Genomic DNA, 25,399 nt, shown 5'->3' with positions numbered 1-25,399 from the left:
TAAAAGAAATCACTACAGGAAAACTTAGATTACTTATTGCTAAGAAACAGAAAATTTCGGATCATAAAATGTTTCTATTTATCATGAAGCTGGATAGTTAGAAGAAATTGATCTAATCGGAGACAAGTTTCATCCTTGGAAGGTGAAAAGATGATGCATCCATTCTTTGTTTGCAAGAAATCCCCAGGCCCTAAAGGATTTCTGCAGTTCCCAACTCTACATAGCACAGATTACTATATAACCAGAATTAAGAACACAAAATACAAAATTATATGCTTGCTCTGTTTCAGGCACTTTCAAGATCATAGGTTTATTTACCATAGGTAAAAAGCTAGTATACAGATTGGGAATTCCCTTTACTTTCAACTACAGTTATATGCATCATTTAGTATTCCCTTTTTCAGTGTTAAAGAAAAATCTCTAGATACCAGCCCCACTATTAATGTGTTCTGTTATTTCAACCAAAAAGGGGGGGGAAAGCCAGTTTTTAATTTGTTCAACGCATAATATTTACATTGTGAAGCAAGGACAAGCAACAGTAAAGAGGTAATAAACTTTAAAAAGCCAGTTTATATATTTTACAATAATGTGCTAATCAGCATAATTGTATATAAAAATTAAAACATAGTAGTGTCCTACTACAGAATTCTTAATTGGTTTAACTGTAGTATTCACCTGCTAACAATTTACATGCAATACTTGCTAAGATTGACAGCTGATTTTTTTTTGAGGTGTTAAGTAGATTAATGACATGAGACATAGTACTGTATTAGGTTGTGAATTAATTAAAACTGAAAACTGCACAAAGAATTTTACTGGTCACAAGCCTCTTCTGAAAATAAGATTTAATTTTTTTTTATAATAACGTAGTTTCATAGTACTACAAATACTATCAAGGCAATGCATAGGCAGATTGTACCTGGATGGCACAAAGCCCAGGCAAGTCAGAAAAGAATCACACATGTTCATTCACTCACTTATAGGAGGCCCAGCTTCCAAAAACAGGGCAGGGGAGAGGGGAAGGCAGCAGTTGAAAAAGCAAGTAATGGAATGCCAGGTGTACCATCCATTGACATTTGGAATTTTACTAAAATCATTTAATGTGCTCGTGTGTTAATATACAATTCTTGCTACATACAGGCCACACTGGAATGCATCCCATCATAAAAGCTCTTTGTGAAACAATTGGGCCCTTCTGTACTAATCTGAGATTTCAGAATGTTTTGCAGAGGGGAAAAAAAAAACAAGCATAAAATTAAATATATTTTTGCACGGGCAGCAATATGCAAAAATTACTGAGCCCATTTGGGATATTCAAGGTTTTAGAATTATTTGAACACATCCGGACTTCAATAAAGAAAGAAAACGTATTTCACCAAGTATTGCTTTTATGCTTTCATTCAGGTGGGTTGGTTCCATATAGGTTTCCCACATAAGTGTTACTGGTTTAACACGGCCTGTAAAACCACTTTCTCCCCAATTTCAATGTAGCTAAACTTTGGGGTGTCAAAATCCTTCTATGATTTTACTCCATAATGCTCTGTTGTCGAGTTTCATTACAGAGCTAAATCCACTGCAAATTAGGTTCTTGCTTCTCTCCTGGGAAGTTTGTTTGTTTGGGTTTTTTTGTACAACAGCATTCCAGGGGAAGAAAAGGAAGTACACAATAGAAATCCAAGTAACTTAAACTGGATATAAAACAGAACGAGAACATGACAGCTCACCAGTTTAAGAACAGGAAGTAGCTTTCTTGCACCAGCAGAATCCTGTAGTAGACATATATGGGTGGCAGTGGGGGTAGGGGGGGTGTATGGAGAGCCAAAACACATTACCTACCATTCTTATGAACAGAAGCCGATTTTCATCACAAAAGGGGAGGTACAGATGACAGAAAATATGAATCATCAAGAGAAGATTAAATGATTTACATGAAATGAGGAGGAAAAAAAAGTGTTTGAGCAGTCTGATTGTGTTTATTTGGTGAAGGCCGCGACGACAGCCCACAGAACTTCGTTTGTGTTGGCCTTCATACATTCGACTTCAGGGTCTAAATCCAGGAGCTGCCGCACCCTCTTTGTAGCAAGGTCATACTGCTCATCCAGGAGGGGGGCAAAAGCGTTCTCCAGGACGTCTGACGCGTGGGCTAAGTAAATGAGAGCCAGCAAGCGCTTGTCCATGCGGTGGGGGTCATTCACCCATCGGTCAAGCACAGCTTCTTGAACTTTCTTGATGAGGCGCTGCTTAATGTTGTTATTGGTGAGGGGGTGCGTGGTCATGTCAAAGAGGAGAAAGTTCTGTTTCTCCGTAGTCAAAACCCCCTTTTCAACTAGGTTTTTGGCTAAACGTTCCCGGACGTTTCTTAACTGGTAATGCAATTTTAATGGATTCCATGTCTCACCTGGGGAAAAAAAAACATACAAAAAGGTTCCTAAACATTTAGCAGATACTTTGGTAACAACATCACCCACAAAATAGAACAATGTTGTGGTTTTTTTATAAGAGGACTTAATGATCCACTTCATAATGATGTATTCAGCACCTGTGGATCACACAAACACCCTCTAGAACACAGGTGTCAAACTCGGTGCATCACATGGCGTGTCGCGATGTATCGTGACTTTCTTTGCTGGAACTGGGATGGGCATGGCCTCCGTATGATGCAACCGGCCCGGGGGGGCCCCCGGCACTTTGACACCCCTGCTCTAGAAGCAGAGTCTCCCTCCCTGAACCTCTTTCCAACTGAACCTCGAAAATATTCTGGTGGATGAGACCACATGCATTTTGGGGTGTGTGTGGTAAAAATATGAAACTTTCTACAAGAAGATAAACTAAATAACTAAACAAGCTTTGTAATAAATGTTGAACACTTAAACCTTATGCTAAAGGAAGTACAGGTAGTCCTTGACTTATGACCACAACTGTGCCCAACATTTTTGTTGCTAAGCAAAACATTTGTTAAGTGAATTTTGTTCCATTTTACAACTTTCTTGTCGCAGTTGTTAAGTGAATCACTGCAAGTTTGTAACACGGTTGTTAATGCTTCCCCACTGACTTTGCTTGTCAGAAGGTTGCAAAAGGGGATCACATGACCCCAGAGAGTGCAACTGTCACAAACATGAGTTAGTTGCCAACCGGCTCAATTTTGATCATGTAACCATGGAGATGCTGCAACAATAGTAAGGATGAAAAAAGGTCGTAAGTCACTTTTTTCAGTGCCACTGTAACTTTTGAATGGCCACTAAATGAACCGTTGTAAGTCAAGGACTTACTGTAAAGGAAATTGACATTTAAAATGCAGTAAAAGAAAGAGAGAAAGCGGTGCCCTTCTGTCTTCAGTATTTTGCAGATAGCTATATTTACTAGATTCTTTTGAAAAGGTTGGTTCCTGAATAACTTGACAGTTAGTTAAACTACACATACTGTAGGCAAAGTCCACTGCCTATCTTATTAATAAAATAAGAATCCTCAAAATATGCTGAAAATACATAGATTTCACTCTTAAAGTCTTATCAAACAAGTATGAAAAGAAAAAAAAACTTGTTTTGTGTGACCATATGGAGACCATTTAGATTTTTTTTCTTGGTATATGGGTGACACCTTGTGACCAAACCCTCAAACTACAAGGAATTCTGAAGATGTTGACAATTATTTTACCATATGTTCATGTATCAGAGCTCTTTGCAGATTCATGAACATTTTGTAACTTGCCTTATGAATGAGTTCACAATGCAATCAAATCAAGCTGAAACTCTGTTGTATCTTAAAATTAGGCTAAAATGAAATTTTAATGCACATTTCTTTTCAAAACTATAAATGAGATATAAAGGTAAAGATTCCCCCGCACATGCGTGCTAGTCGTTTCCGACTCTAGGGGCCGGTGCTCATCTCCGTTTCAAAGCCAAAGAGCCAGCGCTTGTCCGAGGACGTCTCCGTGGTCATGTGGCTGGCATGACTAGATGCCAAAGGCGCACAGAGTGCTGTTACCTTCCCACCATAGTGGTCCTTAATTTTCTACTTGCATTTTTACGTGTTTTCGAACTGCTAGGTTGGCAGAAGCTGGGACGAGTAACAGGCGCTCACTCTGTTATGCGGCACTCAGGATTCGACCCGCCAAACTGCCGACCTTCTGATCGACAAGCTCAGCGTCCTAACCCACTGAGCCACCGCGTCCCTTAAAAAATGAGATATAGTACTTGAAATTAGAAGCAGGGCCTCACATGACTGAACATACTGAATACCAATAATTTAAAACAAATTATTGTCCCAAACTAAAAGATCCAAGAAGGAGGCTAAGCTAGAACTCATTCAAAGGTGATTCACGGAGATGTAAATCTATCACCTCGGAGGAAGCAGTACTTCATTCTATCCAAATAATGTACTTTACATGTTACGACTGGGAGTTTATTACATGCAAAGAAATACAAACACAGTTAAGGACCCCTTGTTCAGTGCCATTCAAAGCTACAACGGCACCGTATGAAAAGACTTATGATGGTTCCTTGAAGTTGTGGCTGTTGCAGTGTCCTATGGTCATATGATCATCATCTGTGACCATCACTGTCAGCTTCTGACAAGCAGTCAATGGGGAAGCTAGCAGGAAGTTGCAAGTTGTGGTCACATGATGTCGCACTTAATGACTGCACACATTTCACTTAATATTGCAACCAGAAATGCCACAATTGCTGATGTAAGTTGTCACAGTCATGTAATGTCACACTTCATGTCTGCGTCACTTAGCAACAGAGTTGCCAGTTCCAGTTATGTTAAGTGAAAACTATCTGTAATTTACAGTTCTATTTTTGGTATACTTGTGGAAATATTATATAACCTGTGAAACGTTGGAAATGCATAAGTACATTCTTAAATAATGTACTTATTGGGGGGGGGGAAGAAATATGACCATGTATAAAATAAGTTTCCCCCCAATCTGTCTCCCTCCATTTATGCTGCAAACCATGCTGACTTGGGAATTCTGGGAATTGTAATTTCAACACAAACAGAGCCAGCAGAGAGTAATATATGTTAAAAATCATCACAAAACTGTATATGATGCCAACAGTCAGAGTGGGGACCTTATAATTTAAGTCAGAGGTCTTCAAACCCGGCCCTTTTATGACTCATGGACTTCATCTCCCAGAATTTCTCAGCCAGGCATGCTGGCTGAAGAATTCTGGGAGTTGAAGTCCATGAGTCATAAAAGGGCCGAGTTTGAAGACCCCTGATTTAAGGCAACTTACTGCTTCTTTTCCAAATTTGTTTTCTTGGCCAACAACCTCCACACAAATAACAGTGATGTGTATCTTTTCTGCTTTCGCTTACTGAACCAGAACTACACATATGTACATATCAATAGTATTTTAATATGCTTTCCCTTAAGCATTTAACATACCTGAGGAATATTAATAAAGTAATAAATATTAGCCAACTTGCAACTTGGGGGACTGAAAAGACTGGCACCTGACTCGACTGGTACTTCAGTCAGAAGCAGTCTTCTCAGGCTTATCTGGCTTTCTGAATCCCTCCTATACTAGCAAGAATAGCTCTGCACTTGTCTCATGTTCAACACTGGTTTTCCTTTCCTGTCAGTGCCTAGCAAGGATAAAAGGAAGGAAATAATGCAGACACATGTCCTTAAGATTGAAGCCTACTATTTACAAGGGATTAACTCCCCTGACTTCACTGGAACTATGAATAAACACTATGCTGCTTGTGAAAGATACTTAAAGCGGAGAAAGTTAATAAGCAGACTGAAAGAAAAACAAAATTGGAAGCCATGTTGTATTGAACTATGAAGCAGAAGTAGATTAAAATGTTCCGTTACAGTGTATGACTAAACTACACATTTGGAACTCATTTAGGAATATTTTTTTTTTATTTTTCAGAAATAACAGAGGTAGTCCTTGAGTTACGAGTGTAATGGAGCCTGCCCATTCCACTCGTAACTTGAAAACTCGTGGGAGTGAATCTTGTACCTCGATCAAGATCACTCCCTTTCTTGTTAAGATGCACGCGGCTCATTAAGTGAACATGAGGGTGGGGAAGGCCATGGAGGGCCTAGTGATGGAATGGGCCCCCCAAGGCCTTCCCGACCCACTAAGATACCTCATGCTTTCCCCTCCCTTCCTGCCGTGCTGGACTCATCTTGAAAAGATCCGTCTCCTCTCTGCCGCGGTTCCCGCTGCTACTCGGATCTGAGGCCGGGGGATGATTCCACAGCCCTCTGGCAGCCCGATCCGGGTGCCGGAAACCTTCTCCGGGCCGCTGCTACATTTAAATTCTGTTATTGTATCTTCTCTGAACCAGGTTAGACAAAGGTACAACATTTTTATTTTATTTTTAACTGAAGACAAAGACAGAAGCAGGGAGCCCTGATTTCCACAATGAGATTATGAGAATTATTAAAGAGTAGGAACTATTTTCACTCCATGGAAATATTGTAGTAATTATGGGATCTTTCTTCAAATTAACTATTAATGGTTTGCCTTCACCTGCTTTGGGGAAAATCAGGATAATAATGAATATTGTCAATGAACTGTATGAACCATTGTTATCAAATTCCATGATGAAATTTTCCAATCTGAACTGGAGTCTTATAATTCCTTTCTGAATTCTATCTCTGTTCACATAAACTAAAAAATAACAGACTGAAACATAATCATCCCGACAGCTAGTTTCTAGGCATGAAAAAATGGTAATATCTCCAAGTACCCAATCAAAATTGTGAAAAACAAGAAAGGAAAGATAATAAGAGCATCTCCAGATTCAAATAATTCGAAAGCAAAAAGTGATCAACCGAGTCAGGTGAGCAAAGCTAATCCAAACTGATACAATATTAGGAACACAGCAGTACATGCATAACAGCCCTGTCCCACCAAAGCAATACATACTTTTTACTGGATTATCGTGTTGTAGGAAATTTTAAATGATTACCCCCCACAAATCTTAGAAGATTAACACTAATGCTTTAACACTGAAAATTGGTTAGCACTGTATGGCCAGATAACAGATATCACATGGGCAGGAATATACCAAGATCACAATGTGAAAACTTGTGCCTTAAACAGTAGCATGTAATTAATGGCAGCCCAAATAAATTTGAAAGCATTCAGAAATTTCTTACCACTAAGTAGTTCTATCCAGTTCTGCACTGTTTCTGGAGGCTGTGTTTCTTTAACGTGCTTCAAAGCTTCATCAAGTAGAACATCTCCTGTAGGAGCATCTGATTTGCAGATCACCTGATTGGAAGTACAACGGATAAAATGGTCACTGCAAACTTTAATTTCTTAACATCAGGTACAGAAAACACGGCTAAATATAACCATATAACTTCTTACAATTAAAGGATTAAAGACAGCAGACTGTGTCAAGAGTCTTTTCACTTTTCACAATCAAAACTCAGTATCTTCTGTGAGCTATGAAAGAATTTAAATGAAGACTTTAAACGAAGAGTAATTATTCCAGATTACTAGTGTGTGCGTACGTGGTATTAACAATCACAGAGAAACAGAAATCCATGTCAGTGCAGAGACGTTGAAAAGAATAGCTAAGGATAATTAAACTCAGTATGATTCTTCCAAATATATCCCTATACTGGTCAAATAAAAAAGGAGTCAGGAAGCAAAGCAATTAAAGCCACTGCTATCAAGTCATCATCACAGATTAAAAAAAGAAGGGACATTAGCAATAAATGCAAAAAAGCAACTGTATGGATCTTAAAGGGAATGTATAAGTAATTGGAAAGAGAATGAAAAGGAAGTATGGATAATGGCTCTCCCTTAATCTTTTAAATGCCAAACCCATTCTCCTTCTGACAGAGACCAGACGTCAACTCTTTGAAGTAGTCCAGAAAAGAAGCCACAACCATGAGTACTAACACTACCTTTGTTAGAAAATTACAGTAACAGAATCTTGCAAGTCTGAAAGCCCTTCTCCCCTCCTTTACCTTTACCTTCCAAAAAATTGGGAGGAGACTCTTCTAAGATGCTTCCCCCCCTTCCTCTTCTGCAGATTGAGATACCTTTTGCATGATGGTCAGTTTTTCCTCCTGTCTTCTAAGGTCATTCTCATAATTCTTATGGTCATACTATTACACCAGATATGGAGAATGTACAGTTCCAACAGGGTGAGTAGGATCCAAGAGATCCCAAGAGAGCTCATAAACATTCTTGCTGGGGCCAATCTTTCTTCCTAAATAAAGAAAATATCTTGCACCTGATTAGTTGCTGATTTCACAATCTATAAAGGTAAAGGTAAAGGTTCCCCCACACACGCGTGCTAGTCGTTTCCAACTCTAGGGGCCGGTGCTCATCTCCGTTTCAAAGCCGAAGAGCCAGCGCTTGTCCGAGGACGTCTCCGTGGTCACGTGGCCGGCATGACTAGACGCCAAAGGCGCACGGAGCGCTGTTACCTTCCCACCGTAGTGGTCCCTATTTTTCTACTTGCATTTTTACGTGCTTTCGAACTGTTAGGTTGGCAGAAGCTGGGACGAGTAACAGGCGCTCATTCTGTTATGCGGCACTCGTAACACACTTAAAAGTCCTTGTAAAAGTCCAGGTAAACTTCTAAATACCAGAAAATGATGGTAGGGAGAGTATTTCCCAGGATGGCAAATACTGGGGAAGGATCTTCTCTCTCAGCACAAGAAAGTGTATCCTCACTACAAACAGGGGGGGGGGCGGCAGCTGGGGGTTAGGAACCAAGGATACAAGCAGAGAAATTAAAAAAGTAAACTGCAGCTTCAGCTGGGGCTATTGAAGGATTATTAAATTGGAGGTATGAATGGAATGAGTGAATATATGAGAAAGTACACACCAAACAAAACATTTTGCTTCAAACACAAAACAAGGCAGTAATACCTGAAGATATTTGAAACTGCATTCCAGCTAAATAAAATTCAATTTGTTCCAGAGCCACCAAGGTAGGTGAGATCACAATCCATGTTGCTATTTAGCAGGCACTAAACTTGCACCAAATTGTGAGGGGATTATTTTAGAATACATTAAACATACATCAGGATTAGAGCAGACACTGAAGTTTGATTAGAAAAAAAACCTTCCTCCTGCTATATTTTTAGAGTAGTGTTTTTTTAAGAAGTTGTAAGCTTCAACACAAAAGTTTAATTTCAATACTCAAGATGAAACACTTGAAATGATCAGACTTTGTTCTGAGGTTGGAACAAAACAGAATTGTATTATGCATCTGAGAGACCTGCTTCAAGGTTGATGTATTTCACACTCCTGTAGTGACCACAGCTCTATGAAAATGCATCACATTTAGTTCAATTAAAAATATTGCTGACTATTGAGGTCTCTGAACAATTTATAATTAAAACCATTGTCCACTGCATAGTCACTTTTCCTCCTGGGCTTACCAGAACAAATTCAAGCCATACTAAATGAACCTAAATATGGATAGAATGAAAATGGAAATATAGATGTGAGATTCAATATAAAGCCAGAAAGAAACATTACAACCAAGTAGAAGTCTACATGAAATAGTAATAAAAACAGATAAATGATTACAGATGTAAAGGATAACCAAGCAAGAGGCAAACCCATTGAGGATCCCAAAACAACAGGTTGTTTCGGGGAAAGGGGAATGACTGTTTAAGATAGAATTTTGAGCTATCAAACCAAGATGTGGTCAACACTACAGGCACTTCAAACAACACTAGGTGTTAAAAAGAAAATAGGAATGGAGACTGTAAAATTTGAACATTTTAAACACTATAATAATTCTTATCAGCTCAGCATCAAACTTGGGTGCCTATTTTAAAGGCAACGTACAGATAATGGAAAGCCCCTGTAATATAGCTGTTCATTGTTTGATTATGTGTGAACCTCTTTATACTTTGTTATATGTAAACTTGATCCCTAAGGCAATGGTTAATTGAAATCATGCTTAAAACAAATTGTCTTGAAGGGTAAGCAACCGGCAGTTCAAAAAATTTCCTCTGAATTTTGGTACCAGACATAAATATTCATTTGTTTTATTTAAAACATTTATATAGCTGCCCATCTTACAACCAACTTTGGCTATTGGAAAAATTAAGAGTAAATTATGAATCATTTCATAGGTACAATTAATACACCTAGAATAGTTCTTTAAAAGTTCCTCAATGTGAAAAAGTAAAAAAATAAAGAAAATTTTAAGATTGCATTCTTGTCCAAACTTTTTCAACCAAGGAATTATTTTTTGAAAAAGGGGGTCCTGGTTTCTACCCCACGTCTACCAATTGCCCATTCCAAGTTTAATATAATATTAAGAGCTACCAGATCAGTAAGTACTTAGCAACTTTTAGGAAATGGTTAAACTTAAATAAAAGATCATATATCAACCACTGGGTTGAAGCCCATAAATACGTAATGACTGTAAAGACCTAATCTTTTAGAGACCAAAGTATTGCTAAAGTACAACTGTCAACAGGCCCAGCTAGCACAACCAATAATTAGGTATCTACAGAGTTATAATTTAAAAGTATTTGAAGGCCACAGGTTTCTACTCTGCTATCCCTGAACCAAGTTATTTGCTTGTATTGACTAAACATCAAATCTTCCTCGGATGCATCAAAATAAAAAAAGAAAAGGTCATCTAAGTTATTACTGTACAGCTGTTGGATTTCAAGGAACATTCCTGCATTTTTGGCAAATCTAAGAATTCTGTGTGTTCTGCAAAGGAGAAAGGAAATCCATTTTAAATTAACAGCTGTACATTAACAGCTGTACATGAGTAATATGCCTTTCCTGTGCAAAGCTTAATTCTGAACAGTGCAGTAGTGTGGATTTTTTTTCAAACTTGCTTTTTGCATAGGCGAGTCAAAAGTTATATTGACAGAACAGTTTGCCCATGCAACCAGATTTGTGGTAGAGAATGAAGCGGGTGTTAATTCACAAAATCTCTCCAGGAAGAAGGGGAGAGAACTGCCAACACAATCAAACTAAAAGCAACACTGTGTGATTCATTCCCTAACTAGGCCTTAACAAATTTCATATGCTAAGTACTTTCATAAGATTGCCCAAATTTTTAAGCTATGCAAATTAAAGTATTGAACTTGCTGATTAGCCATTAGCCATTTATAAATATTACTTTACGTAAAAATGTAAGGGAAAAAGATTTTAGAAAAATATAGAGGTTTACTTTACTGCACTTACCTTTCTAGTTAGCAAACTTTTACGTCTCATTCCAAATGCTTCAAGTTGAAGACGCCCCCTCAGTGCCAATTCAATTAACATGCAACCACGAAGCCCAGATGAAATGCAATCATTCCAAAATGATGTATAACCCTGAAAAGGGGGGGGGGCAAATGTATAACTGAATTTTTTGTAAATGCATTACAAGGATAAGTACACAAATACACAAGTATAAAATTCAGATAAAAAATTCTGTTGTCTTCTGATTCAACAAAATAGTTGCAACAAAAATAAAGTAAAATACCAATGAAGAAGTATTCTCTTCCATTTTTTGGGATTGGGAGACTTGAGAATTTTACAGTAATGTTCTTAAATTGGGTCTGTGATACAAACAAAATCCACTCTTAGTACAATTACATTGAGATTTGCATGCATGTATGTGTATCCATAAATTAACTAAACAGATGTATTAAACAGTAAAAAAGCTAAATTTACGAGCATCTTCTCTTACTACCTTTATTTACAAACTCACACAGTAATATGCAATTAAACAATATCTGAGTTAGATATAATTAGTACCATAATTTGTATTGATTCTAGAAAGAGGTAAAAAATTGAGATCACATTATTAGATCAGGAGACCTCAGGATTTAAACTTTCTTTATGCTTGTCCACACTGAACGAATTTCTAATTTAAGGTATATTACACTTTTCTATATGCAAAGTACTTTTGCTAGGCTATTAATGAACAGTTTTTCTTTAGCTTACTATGTAGTTTTGCCCTGCCTTCCTGGAAGCCAGCATACCTAACAATCTCTCCCATTTTTCTCAACATCCCTATGAAATAGGTTGGGCTAAGAAAGTGAACAAAATCAGCCAGTGAGTTTACATCAAGTATGTACTGTATAGTATTTTCCTTCTGAAAAACTACCAGTAAGGCATCAAATGCTAGCTTTCACTCTCTTGCACATCAACAATTTCCAGATAATTTTATTCCAACTTGTAGTGAATATACAAAATCCTAGGCTCTTCCACAAATGGAGGAAGCCCTTTCTTCTACCTAATGGCAAACCCAGACAAAAGGAATTTAAAAAATAAAATTAGGACACCAATCCTTACTCACCAAATAAAATTATCTTTAGATTTAATTAAGAACATTTAAAGCTATTTTGGTTCTGAGGCATTAAAAAGAAATGGAATGGAAAACATTAAATACAGTGCCATCTTTCTTTGAGTACTATAGAATAACTCTGGAAAACTATGAACTTTATTACTTGCTCATATATTTTCAAAAGAATGCTTCAATAATAAACATATGTATGCATCTTTTATTAACTGAATTATACTGCATATTACATTTAGAAATCACCCATCTCCCTTACAAAATGACTATGGACAGTGTACAAGAGATAAAAACATAAGCATTATATATACATTTTGTATTAGTAGACAATTAAAACAAGAATAGAATAATGAAAATTAAACATTAAAAAGGTGGGGGTGGGCCCTCAAGCCACTAACCAGCCTCACGACTGCCTGCTTCTCTGTAGACAGCAAGTAGACACGAGCAAGGTCTTCAGACACTTCCAAGGCCAAGAAAGTGGGGGCCTGCCTTACCTCTGGGGGTGTGCTGTCCTGCTCCCCCCACGTACATCCACATATGGCAAGAGTTCTACAGGTGTTTATTCCAACCCCCCCAAACAGGTCCTCAGAAAGGACTCCTGTTACACAATAGGGCAAGAGTCCCTGGAACACAAGAGTCCAGGAAAGCAGTCCAAGAGTCAAACAATCCAGAAGGCACAGAAATGGGCACATTGCTCCAGCAAAACTCAAGTCCTCAGGGCAGGGTTAAGTAGGCAACGCCAGTATAGCCCTTCATAAGAGGCAAGGTTGCCTCCTCATGAGTAGTCTAGCTGACTGGCATTGTGCCTATATCCTCTGCTCTACCTGTCCTTGGATCAGGAGGTGGTGTGGACTCCTTCTCATTGCTGATGGGTGGCAGCTGCTCCTTGTCCTCCCCTGGAGCCTCCTGGCCAACTTGCTGCAGCTGTGGCTCGCCTCGCTCAGCCTCTCACTCCTCCGATGGACCCAACTGAGACTGTTCCATCAGGCTAACATTCTCTGAACCCCAATACTCAGCTCCAAACTTTCCTCTGCAGACTCAAACTCACTTTCCTCCTCTGAACGCGCATCTGAAGAGGGCTGGGGGTGGAGCCATGGGGGGGGGGAATAATGTTCCAAAGGGTGGGGGCATGGGCAGACAAGGCTCCTTCCTAGACCCTGCCAGGCAATTTTTTTTAACCGGGGAAAGGAAAGGACTGCAACCTATCTTTCCTGCTCACCAAGTGGGACAGGCCAATGTAATGGGGCAAAGATGGTTCCGCAGGAAATCTGGCCCCATGCCACATAGGGCTTTAAAAGTCATAGTCAACACTTTGAATTGGAGCTAGAAACAAATGTAGCTCATGCAGCAGAGGTGTTACATGCATCGTCCTTGGGGTGCCCAAGATTGCTTGCGTGGCTGCATTCTGTACCAGCTGAAGTTTCTGGATATGTTTCGAAGGTAGCCCCGTGAAGAGCACATCAGAATAGTCCAGACAGAAGATGACCAGGGAATGAGTCATGGAGCAAACAGTCTCCCTTTCCAGGTATAAGGGCATAGGTGGCAAGGAACATGAAGTTGAGCAAAGGCCCAATTACAATTTGAATGAAATTATAAATCACCTAATTTGCTTATAAATCACAACAAAATTGTAACACAATACAAAAGGATATAAACAACTGAACATCTGAAAAATATAAAGCTAGAAGTCAGCAACTGAGCAATTCTATAGGTGACGTGGTGTTAAAATGTTTCATGCTACATTCTAAAATCTAATATTTGAAGTAGGGAAAACTGAGTGGGAGATATATAATTCTGAAAATAAGTAAGAGGCCCAGGAATTCCACTTAATTTGTCTCTCCCTACGCTTGGTGATTTACAGTGCTGTCCTGTACATGTAAAATGGAAATAAGTCCAATCACGTAGTTTTCTCTTAGATAATTAGACAAAGAACTAACCCAGCAAGGGATAAACTGGTTCATAAAACAAATGTATTATTTTATTCATATTATTCAAACAGAAATGAAAGAAACCTAAATCTTTAACATTTATTAAGCATGTTTACACTGCAGAACAGTAGCCATCTGGATTGATGACCAGATTTTTTTTCTCAGAAAAAACAAAGCCATCAGAAGAAAAAAAAAAGGGGGGGGGAAGGACCTGACTCAATAGTACCACAAGTATTTTTATAAGTTCCAAGACTAATTTTAAGCAAACCTAGAATTCTACAACACACAAGAAATACATGACAAATAAATTGCCTAATCAAGTTTTTTCACAATGCTCCTGGAAAGCAAACATATTACAGGCAGTCCTCGGGTTACAGCCACTTGTTCAGCAATCGTTCAAAGTTACAACAACACTAAACAAGTGGTATTTATTACCAACCCTCAAAATTCCATCTGTTGTATTATCCCATGGCCGTGTGCTCAGGATTTCGGTGCCTGGCAACTGGTCCCTGTGCTGCCACCACGTGGCTGTTTTGGGAAATTATAATATGCGAATTGGGTCTGCCCGTACCTTCCCCCTTTGTGATGTATTTCCTGTCCTGCTCATGATGCTGTACTAGGATCCACCCCTTGTGGGTTGGACTTCCTCCTTCTCCTTGTTCCCTTGTGTTCCATCCTCCATTGTAACATCTGAACACAAGCCATGCGGACAGTAATCCTGTTACTGTCTTTTGACCTTAAAGTACCGTCCAGATTTCACCTAACCACACCTTCTCTGCTGTAATATTCTTCTACATGCAAAATAAAGGTATTTCAGATGAACCAGGTACTTTACGAGTTCACTATCTGGAAAGGGCCGTTAAATGTGACTAAATTTGCTTAAACAGACCAGCGCAAGTGTCTTAACAAGGAATTAAATCACGATCACAACGAGCTTGATCCAGAATAGTCCCCATTTTTCACAGGTTTCAGTATCCCTTGATCACCTGGTCCCCATTTGCAACTTTCCCAGCCAGTTTCTCCACAAATGACATCAATAGGGAAGCTAGCAGGGAAGGTTGCAAGTTGCTTTCACCACTTTTTCTCATGAGGAGACTCGCTACAATAAATCAGACTTCAGGGACCTTGTACTCTGTAACAACTCCTGCCGATCCGCATTTGTAAATGCTTGTCTGAACTCCTTAGTGTGTGCCTGCCTTCAGTGCCCCCTCGCCAGCCCATACTGCCTAGCACAGTGATGGCGAACCTTTTAGAGACCGAGTGCCCAAACCGCAACCTAAAACCCACTTATTTATTGCAAAATGCCAGGGCCACATCAGCACTGGGGTGCCCTCAGGGGGGCAGGGAGGAGCTTCTGAGTGCCACCTCTGGCATGCAAAAACTGGGGGTGCAAAAATGGGCCACAGTGCTGCAAGGCACAAAAACAGCTGCTACCGTGCCGCGGGGTGCAGATACAAGGCTGGGCGGGGCTCCTGCTCTGGGCGGCGGCGGTGGCCTGATGGACCTGCTGCTGGCGGCGGTGGCGTACGTGCCAACAGAGAGGGCTCCGAGTGCCACCTCTAGCACGCGTGCCATAGGTTCACCACCACTGGCCTAGCACCCACCCTACCCAGTACACCTGTTCCTCCTAGCACCTGCCCACAGCATCCCTTGAGCTCCATAGTGCGTGCCTACTTGCAAGACCCCACAGCACCCACATTTACCCCCTCACTCCTTGCCTGGGACTCCTACCTCTTCCCATTTAGTAACCTGCACAATTTGAGGGTTACAATGGCGGTCAAAAGTGCAAGGATTGCTCTTGATAAGTACACAGACTTTACAACTATCAAACTTTATGATTTTTCATGGCTTCGCTTAGCTTCTAGTCCCAAATGCTTTAGTAACTGGAGGGTTATGTGTACTTATTAATATGTTGCAAACTTTCATCTGGTCAAATAAGCAGGGGACTGTGGTCCGAGATGAAGAACTTGTTTTTGACAGGGAGAAGTGCGAATCAGGTATTACACATCAGTCACGCAAGAAGAGAAAGGTATCCAAAAAAGAGAAGCCACCTTCTGGTTGGTGATTCAATTATAAGGGATGTAAATTTAGGAAAGGATACAGAGGTTTCAAAACAGGTTAGGTGTCTTCCAGGTGCTACTGCCAGTAGGGACAAGAAGCGTATTTTTAAAATAGTCAAGGATGCCAGCAAGGACTGTGGTGTAGATGCCATTATACATCTTGGCACTAATGATCTGTCCCAAAAAGATGTACTCTCTCTGCAGAATGATTTCCAGAGCTTGGGGCAGGAACTCAGCAGAATAGGCTGTAGGCTCACTTTTTCAGAGATTTTATCAGTGTATAAGGAGCAAAATGGAAAAGACCAGCGTATAGCAGAATTCAATATGTGGCTAAAGGAGTGGTGTAAAGGAGAAGGCTTTGGTTATATTAGTCACAATGTCTGTAGCTGGTCCAATGAAAATATGTACAAAAGAGATGGTTTGCATCCATCCAAGAAAGGAACTGAGTTACTGGGCAATAAATTCACAGATTTTCTGGAGGAATATTTAAACTAAAGAACGGGGACAGTGAGTTAATTGATACAGAACATTCCTGTCCCTGGCAATCTAAAAATTATATGGTTACCAGTGCATGTAACATAGATGTATGTGTGGAAAAGAATATCAACCTTGCTGTCAAGCAAAATCAAGCTTTTAATAGCAAGTGCCACACAAAGTGCACTAACCAAACAGGTGGTAAGAAAATAGAGGAACTTAGGCTCCACACAAGTTATGCAGCAAGTAAACACAGGGTCAGTCATAAAGGACTCAAATGTCTAGACACCAATGCACAGTAAGCAAGGCGAAGTAGAAATTCAGGTAAATGAGGGCAGATATGATATTGTTGCCATTACGGAAACATGGTGGGATGAATGAAACCCACAAATGGAACACACGGCTAGAGGGATTTAAATTATTTAAAAGAAACAGACCAAACAAAAGAGGAGGTGGAGTTGCTCTCTATATAAGAAATAACTATATCTCTACAGAAATAGAGTACAACAATGATGAAAACTGTCTTGAATGCATTCGGGTCAATATAAAAGGGGGGGGGAAGTGACATTGCCATAGATGTATACTATAGGCCGCCCAACCAAACAGAGGAAATAGATGAACTTTTTGCTAGTCAGCTAACTAAGGTATGTAGGAAGCACATCACAATAGTAATGGGGGACTTTAATTACCCTGACATCAACTGGGAGACAAACTCTGCACCAAGTGGAAGATCAAACAGATTCCTGACAAACCTAGCAGACAACTTTGTCTCCCAAAAAGGAGAGAAGGGAACTAAGGGATTAGCCATATTGGATCTAATCCTCACTAACAGAGATGAAATGACAGAAGGTGTTGAAGCCACAGGAACCTTGGGGGGGAAGTGATCATGCAATATTGGAATTCAACATTCTTGAAGCACAAGCAATAGAACACAGTCAAACCTAGAGTCTTGGACTTTAAAAGAGCTAATTTCAATAAACTTAGAGAGAGATTGGGAAGGATTCCATGGATGAGAATCCTAAAGGGGAAAACAACTCAAGAACCTTGGGAAATTTTGAAGTGAGATAATAAAAGCCCAGTCTAGCACAATACCAACAAAGGGAAAAAAATAACAGCTCTCAAAAGAAAACAGCATGGCTGCATAAAGTACTCTCTGATAAATTGAAAGATAAAAAGGACAAGTATAAAAAGTGGAAAGAGGGGCACATAACTAAGGCAGAATATCAGCAAATAGCCTGTGCCTGCAAAGATGAAGTGAGGAAAGCTAAGGCTCCAAATGAACTAAGGCTTGCGACCAAAGTCAAAAATAACAAAAAAGCTTCTTTCAACATGTAAAAAACAAATAAAAAGTTAAGGAAATGATTGGTCCGTTAGTGGGGGAAAGTGGCAAGAAGGTGACAAGCAACAGGGAGAAAGCAGAACTATTTAACTCATTTTTTGCATCTGTCTTTACACAAAGGGAAAAAACAGTCCAACCTACCAAAACCAGTGCCATAAAAAACAGAATAGAAACACAAGTTAAGATAGGCAAGAAAATGGCAAGTGAGCATCTGTCTAGCCTAGACGAGTTCAAATCACCAGGACCAGATGATTACACCCCAAGGTTCTCAAGGAACTGGCAGATGTGATTTCAGAACCACTGAACTATATTTTTCAAAGCTCCTGGAGCACTGGGGAACTACCAGAGGACTGGAAAAGAGCTGATATAATTCCCATCTTCAAAAAAGGGAAAAAAGTAGATCCAGGAAACTACAGACCTATCAGCCTGACCTCAATACCTGGGAAGATTCTGGAAAAGATAATCAAACAACCAATCAGCGAACACCTAGAGGCAAACAAAGTCATTACTAAAAACCAACATGGTTTTGTCAAAAACAGATCATGCTAGACAAATCTTATTGCACTCTTTGACAAGTGACAAAATTAGTGGACCAGAGGGATGCTGTAGATATAATTTACTTGGACTTCAGTAAGGCATTTGATAAAGTAGATCAAAACCTACTACTTGATAAGATAGAAAAATGTGGGTTAGACAGCATCACCACCAGATGGATTCATAGCTGGCTGACCAGCCGTACTCAGCGTGTGGTCCTCAATGGAACTGCATCTACATGGAAGGAAGTGTGTAGTGGGGTGCCCCAGGGCTCTGTTCTGGGCCCAGTGCTCTTCAACATCTTCATCAACGATTTTGACGAGGGGATAGATGGGGAACTCATCAAAATTGCAGATGACATCAAGCTGGTAGGAATAGCCAATACTCCAGAAGATAGGCTTAAAATACAGGAGGATCTTGACAGACTTGAACATTGGGCGCTATCTAACAAAATAAAATTCAATGGTGAAAAAAGTAAGGTTCTACATTTAGGCAAGAAAAACAAAATGCACAGGTATAGTATAGGTGGTACCTTGCTCAATAGTAGTAACTGTGAGAGGGATCTTGGAGTCCTAGTGGACAATCACTTAAATATGAGTGAGCAGTGTGCTGCAGCTGCCAAAAAAAGCCAACACGGTGCTAGGCTGCATTAACAGAGGTATAGAATCAAGATCACGTGAAGTGTTAATACCACTTTACAATGCCTTGGTAAGGCCACACTTGGAATACTGCATCCAGTTTTGGTCACCACGATGTAAAAAAGATGTTGAGACTCTAGAAAGAGTACAGAGAAGAGCAACAAAAATGGTTAGTGGACTGGAGCCTAAAACATATAAGGAACGGTTGCTGGAATTGGGTATGTCTAGTTTAATGAAGAGAAGGGCGAGGGGTGATATGATAGCAGTGCTCCAATATCTCAGGGGCTGCCACAAAGAAGAGGGAGTCAAGCTATTCTCCAAGGCACCTGAAGGCAGGACAAGAAGCAATGGATGGAAACTAGTCAAGGAGAGAAGCAACCTAGAACTAAGGAGAAACTTCCTGACAGTTAGAATAATTAACCAGTGGAACAATCTGCCTCCAGAAGTGCTGAATGCTCTAACACTGGAAGTTTTTAAGAAGAGAGTAGACAGCCATTTGTCTGAAATGGTATAGGGTTTCCTGCCTGAGCAGGGGGTTGGACTAGAAGATGACCTCCAAAGTCCCTTCCAACTTTATTATTATCATTATAAAGTACTACTTCCTTCTATGAATTGACAGACTTTAGAAGCTTCATTTTGATATAACATGTAGATATGAATATTACATCCTGAATTTGGGAACAAGTATTTCAACTTTTCACATATGACATGACAGTAACAGCCAACCATATGAAACTATTATAAATATAACAGTGGCCGTTTCTATTCTGAACTCAAAAAAGGACTTTAATGCACAAAAGAACAGAATTTGTATTAGAAACAAATTGCATGTTACTACTGTAACATTAATGAACTGAACTGTGTATCTGAAGATACCTAAGATATCTAAAGACAAGTTTTAATCTGATTCTAAAAAGAAACTAAGAAAGGTGCTTTTATTTTAAATAGATATAATCATAAGCTATTGGGGAGGGGTGGAGAAACTCCTTTATATAAATCATTCTTTATTTCTAAAATAAAGTTTATTTACTCTTTCATTTTTCTCCACAAATGTTATAATATAAAGCTACAACATGAGCTACTTATACATGTAAAAAAGAAACAAGACAAAATAGTAAAATGCAACAGATGTTATTGCACAATTTTATAGCTATATCCCACCTGAATGATTTTGTCTGGATTTGAGAACTAAGGATGTTGTTAATACCTTTATGGGAGACCACCAGAGAATAGCAAAGCTGCACAGTTAACTAGCTTGTCAAAAGACATAACATACTAGAAGGCAACCATAATTAATTTTTGTATTGTTTCCATGAAAACTACATGGATGGGGGAGCTTGAAGATTTCCCTTTCTACTGAAAACCTGTCTTATAACTTTGCAAAAGAAACTTTTAAATCTTCTCTGATATAAATATACACCGAGCATATAAACTTATATACGATACTGTGTTATGCCCCAAAAATGTTGTACTGGTATATCTTGCATGAAAAATATGAAATTTCAGCAACGTTACAGAAGAATTATAGTACCATAAATTAATATAGTAATAATCAGTGTAAAAGTTTCAAAGTACTCTAATTCAGATGACATCAGCTATGAAATTACTGCAGAACCTGGCTGATCTGCAAGGTCAGGCTTGATTAGGAATTGGATGGAAAACACCAGAGAATTCCAGGCTTTAGACTAACCTGGGAAACTGAAGAAATGGAAAACCATGAATGAAATGTTAAAAGGAAAATGTTATGGATGCATCCATGGAGTGTAGTTACCAGAAGTCATGGACTAAAGAACATCTTTAGACTGTTGTCCTTGAAAATGATTTGCAAGCTATTTACTCAAAATGCAGTAACCCAGCTTTTAACACAAAGGGACAAATTTAATAGACTTGCACCTATTCTTCAGTCACTGTATAGCTGCTAATTGGCATCATACTTTAATTTAAATTGCTAGCGATCACCTATAAAGGATGGCTTGGCACCCTTTTACTTATTCGACAAACTCTCTTATCCAACTTTTAATCTAGTTTGGGCATGCCTCCAACAGTTCATCAAAGGCTTTTAAAGAGTTCAACTATGTATTGTTATGGGTTCATCTAGTCTACATACTTGTTGATTCCCTCAAAAAAGTTTAAAATTAATGAAACAAGGCTTACGTATGCAGAAACAATGTTGATTCTCTTTTAGAAAGACTTTGTCCCTTTGTGTGTTTTGACTATTTTCTCTTTAATAATATATACCTTCTACCATGCTATCTAAAAATACGTTAAGCTAACTAATTTCCCATTACCTTTCTTGATGTTTAAACCAATTTTACATGTTAATTTTTTAAAGAATCCTTGGATAGGCATTTTATAGACATGGAGATTGAATTATTTTTCATTTTATAAAACTTAATTTTCTTTTTCATCCATTTGTCTCAGTTGACTTGACTCCCCTGCTTGGAAACCCAACTGTCCTACACCATCACTGAGCCTTTACCCAATACATTGGCACAGAGAGCTTACATCGTTACAGCTATTCACTGATTTTTGTTTCATATTTTGATTTTCCTCCAAGCAAAGCTTTATACTACTTTTCCACTGTTCATACCTTGGGAATTTATCAGGTTCTATAAACGAGAAAGGTAGCAGAATTTCTGAAACTCTAGGGTTGCACATCTCAACCTTCCTCTCCCAGAAGCCCTCTGGGTTCTGAACCCCACTTATGTGATAAGAAATGGATATACTGAGCCATTGCATCTTCACACTGAATAATGTATGTGATAGTCAGGAAACATATATAATACTGGGTTAGAATAAATAATTAGAACTAAAATTACATCAGCAAGTACAAAAATCACTCTGCTGCTTAGTGTTAACAAACTAAGATAATATCAATATGAAGTGCCAATACAATGCAAACAGGCAGAGAAGGCTGAATTGGTAACAGGCTTTTATCTTCCTAAGCTACAGATTCACAAGGGATCTTCTATTTGGGAGATTCTTCTATGTAGGAGAAAGGCTATCTAGACAAAATATTTAGTGCAAAGAAATAATATTAACAGATGTCTGTATCGATAGCTTTCAAGAGTGATGAGGGAGAAAATTGTTGAGAATATTTCATACTTCAATAACAAATAATATTCTATGAAATATAATAAAAGCATGGTTCACAATTTGTTGTGATCGACAACCGCAATATACATCTATCTTTTCTAACTGCTTTCCAGACATGCTCAAAAACGTCAAGTACGACTTCAGCTGCATCACACTGTAGGATTTTAAACAAATGTCCTGGTTTTTCATCAATTCTTGTTTTGATGCTAGTAATATTTTCTAATTACAATTAATGTCTGATTCAAGTCAGTGTATAAAGCTTTACACCTATTAATTCCCCTATATATTAATACCATCCATTCTTTATATTGTCTCCAGTAGATTTTTTGCTTTAATTTCTGAAATCTTTTTTAAAGTTCTTGTTCTTCCCCTTTGATTGCTGTTTCTAATTACTGTACATTGCATATTTAAATGTAACATCTTCTGTTGTGTTGCTTTCTTACACACATTTTCTTCTGTCTCTGTTATAGCAGTTTTCATCACCTCATCAGACAGCAATTTCCACTCTTTTTCTCCCCTTTGGGATATGGTTGTTTGCTTCATTTTTAATTATGCTTTAAATTGCAGTCTAGAGTTTTTCAAGCATGTGTCATATCTAATCCATTAAATCTATTCTTTACCTTCAATTGATAATCATGTAGAAATTTGCTGAAGTTGTATTTTCTTAGTCTTCTTTAGCTATAATTTTGTAACAGGGATTTCATAATCTGAGCAATAGTCACTTTAGTCTTTTTGCTGACTTAAATAGAGCTCTCTCTCTCTTTGCTTGCAGAGTAAATAGTCAATCTGATTTCAGTATTGTCCATCTGGTGAAATATATGTGTAGTCACAGTAGAGTTTGCTGGAAAAAAGGCATTTGCTATAACACTGTTTTGGTTTTTTTTTTTGTAAATTCTATTGGTTTTATACTGAGGCTAAATGTTCTTGTTAGTCCTGATGCTAGTCTACTTCAGCTGTAGTATTTCCATCTTATATAACATCTTTTTTGAGTGTTGTGCTAGCAAAATGTTTCAAGTCATCTCAGAGCTATTCAGTTTATCTGTGACTGAAGTATTAATGTAATGCTAATTGGCTTGTCTTAGATGCAAATTAAGATTATTCTAATATTTTCTGAGTTATATTCAAGCACTGACTTTAAAATATTTTGTTATTTCACACACTTATTAACGGACTATGATTCTGAATGTGTATAATAGCTGACTTGTCAGAGCCTGAAACTGAAAATTCTTCAGTTGCAGCACGATCTTCAGGTTTGAAAAAAAATAAGTCTATAAACTAAATGATACTTATTTTTCATTACAGTAGTCTTTGACTTATGATCGGCTGTTCAGCAAATGTTCAGAGTTACAATGGATTCCTCAGGGTTACCTAAGATTTGGATTCTAAGTTCCAACGGTCCCTCTCCCAGGTCATATGACTGTATTTCGGGTGCTCAGTAACTGACTCATATTTATGACTGTTTGCAGTGGCCTGCCGTCACATGACTGGCATTTACTTCCAATTTCCAGCAAAAAACACACATTGCAGGCAATGGATCTGCAGACATGTCACTGGGTTAATTGCAGCATTTGCTTAACAACTCCTGCAAAGTCATAATAGCTGAAACAGTCACATGCTGACTTCTCAACAACTGGAACAACATATGACTATAATTTTGGGATCAATTACAGTCATGAATCAAGGACTACCTGTATTACTATTAGTCATTTCAGGATTACTCTAAATCAGGGGTGTCAAACTGGCGGCCCGTGGGCCAGATGCATCACGCACAGGCCATGCCTATACTGGCTCCACAAAGGCAAAAAAACATCACGATAATGTCATGTGACACGACCGAGTTTGCCACCGGTGCTCTAAATTATGGAAGTTAGAATTTCCATAGTGACTTGAAAAATAATGGAATCTATATCCTAAGAGAGCTTAATGAGACTAGCTGTATTTAAAAATATACCTATTGGAAATTTTCATTTACAAATGCTTTTAAAATTCTGAACTCCAGAATATTTAAGTGCTTTTTAAAAGCTATTTACTGTGAGAAAAGTGACAGAGCTTTTACTTTTTAATGTTTAAATATGTAATTCAATATTAAATGCCTGCAAAGCAATTCATTTTGAGACAAAAGTGTACTAACAATTACATACGTATATGATGAGGAACATTAAACACTACCCTGCCTATGCAAAAGTTGACAAAAGATCAAAAATTATTCACTATTCCACAAGAAGTATTTCTAAAATCTTGCATAATGGCTACATCAATACTATATAGCAACTCTTTCTTCAGAAGTTTTAATCAAATAGCACACTCTGATTTCATATTCAGAATCATTGCTAAACTCATCATAGGTAGGGAAGGCTAATGCCAGGAATCTTTACATATATCACACCTGGATGAAAACCCTGCAACCAAGGCTACCTTTGTGAATCTTTGTTATTAATGGTACTGCAGCTAGTCCTGCAAATCAGCAGATCAGAAATAAAATTAAATACTCATATGAGAACTGTAAAAAGAGTACAGCTTTGTCACACATTAATTCATTACAAGTTCTGATAAGTATCAATAGTTTATAGTTACCCTATCTTTTGAGAATATCTGTAAGCAGAAACCATCAAGTATTGAGTCAGTCACCTTTTAAGCAAGACAGTTAACAGCTCTTTGAAGTTAATGCTTTTTGTATTTACTTCAATGTGTACCTTATCTAACAAACATGACTGTCTTTTTCCAGCAGGATTATCATTTGGTAGTTACAGAACATTAACCCACTGTTAAAGATGTAATTCGGAAGAGATAATTAAGTTTTCCAACTTAGGTTTGGAAATCTTTACCATCTTCAAGTCAAGGTGACATGGCAAGACTTACTGTTTGCCTTTATTTAAGTGGAATTGAATTTCCTAACAACAAATGATATCACAGCATAAGACTGCAGCTACACCCTACCTCATCACAAGAAGTTGATTCTTATCCATGAAACTTGTACCATTAAAAATGTATTATAAAGATACCACAAGACTATTATTATTAAATTTGGCTTAATGCAACAGGTTACATATTTGCTTTTCCAAAGATAATTTTAATATT

At 38.3% G+C, this 25,399-nt stretch overlaps 1 protein-coding gene across 2 annotated transcripts in view; it reads right to left on the bottom strand.

Moving 5' to 3' along the window:
* Window positions 1-291: 291 nt before the first annotated feature.
* GOLPH3 (golgi phosphoprotein 3) overlaps window positions 292-25,399 on the bottom strand; it is a 29,288-nt gene continuing 4,180 nt past the window's right edge. The window contains exons 2-4 of one of the 2 annotated variants that reach the window (XM_083354804.1): window positions 11,151-11,282; window positions 7,121-7,235; window positions 292-2,398 (exon numbers count right to left, since the gene is read on the bottom strand). In XM_083354804.1, coding sequence (XP_083210930.1) covers window positions 1,974-2,398; window positions 7,121-7,235; window positions 11,151-11,282 — 672 coding nt within the window. In that variant the 3' untranslated portion in view covers window positions 292-1,973. The remainder of the gene's footprint in view (window positions 2,399-7,120; window positions 7,236-11,150; window positions 11,283-25,399) is intronic. The other variant, XM_083354805.1, reaches the window with a different exon arrangement.

Source organism: Vipera ursinii, assembly GCF_947247035.1.
Source record: "Vipera ursinii genome assembly, chromosome: 2".
Classification (NCBI taxonomy): domain Eukaryota; kingdom Metazoa; phylum Chordata; class Lepidosauria; order Squamata; family Viperidae; genus Vipera; species Vipera ursinii.
The sequence above is the reverse complement of the archived record's forward strand: the minus strand, read 5'-3'. Positions and strand labels throughout refer to the sequence as shown.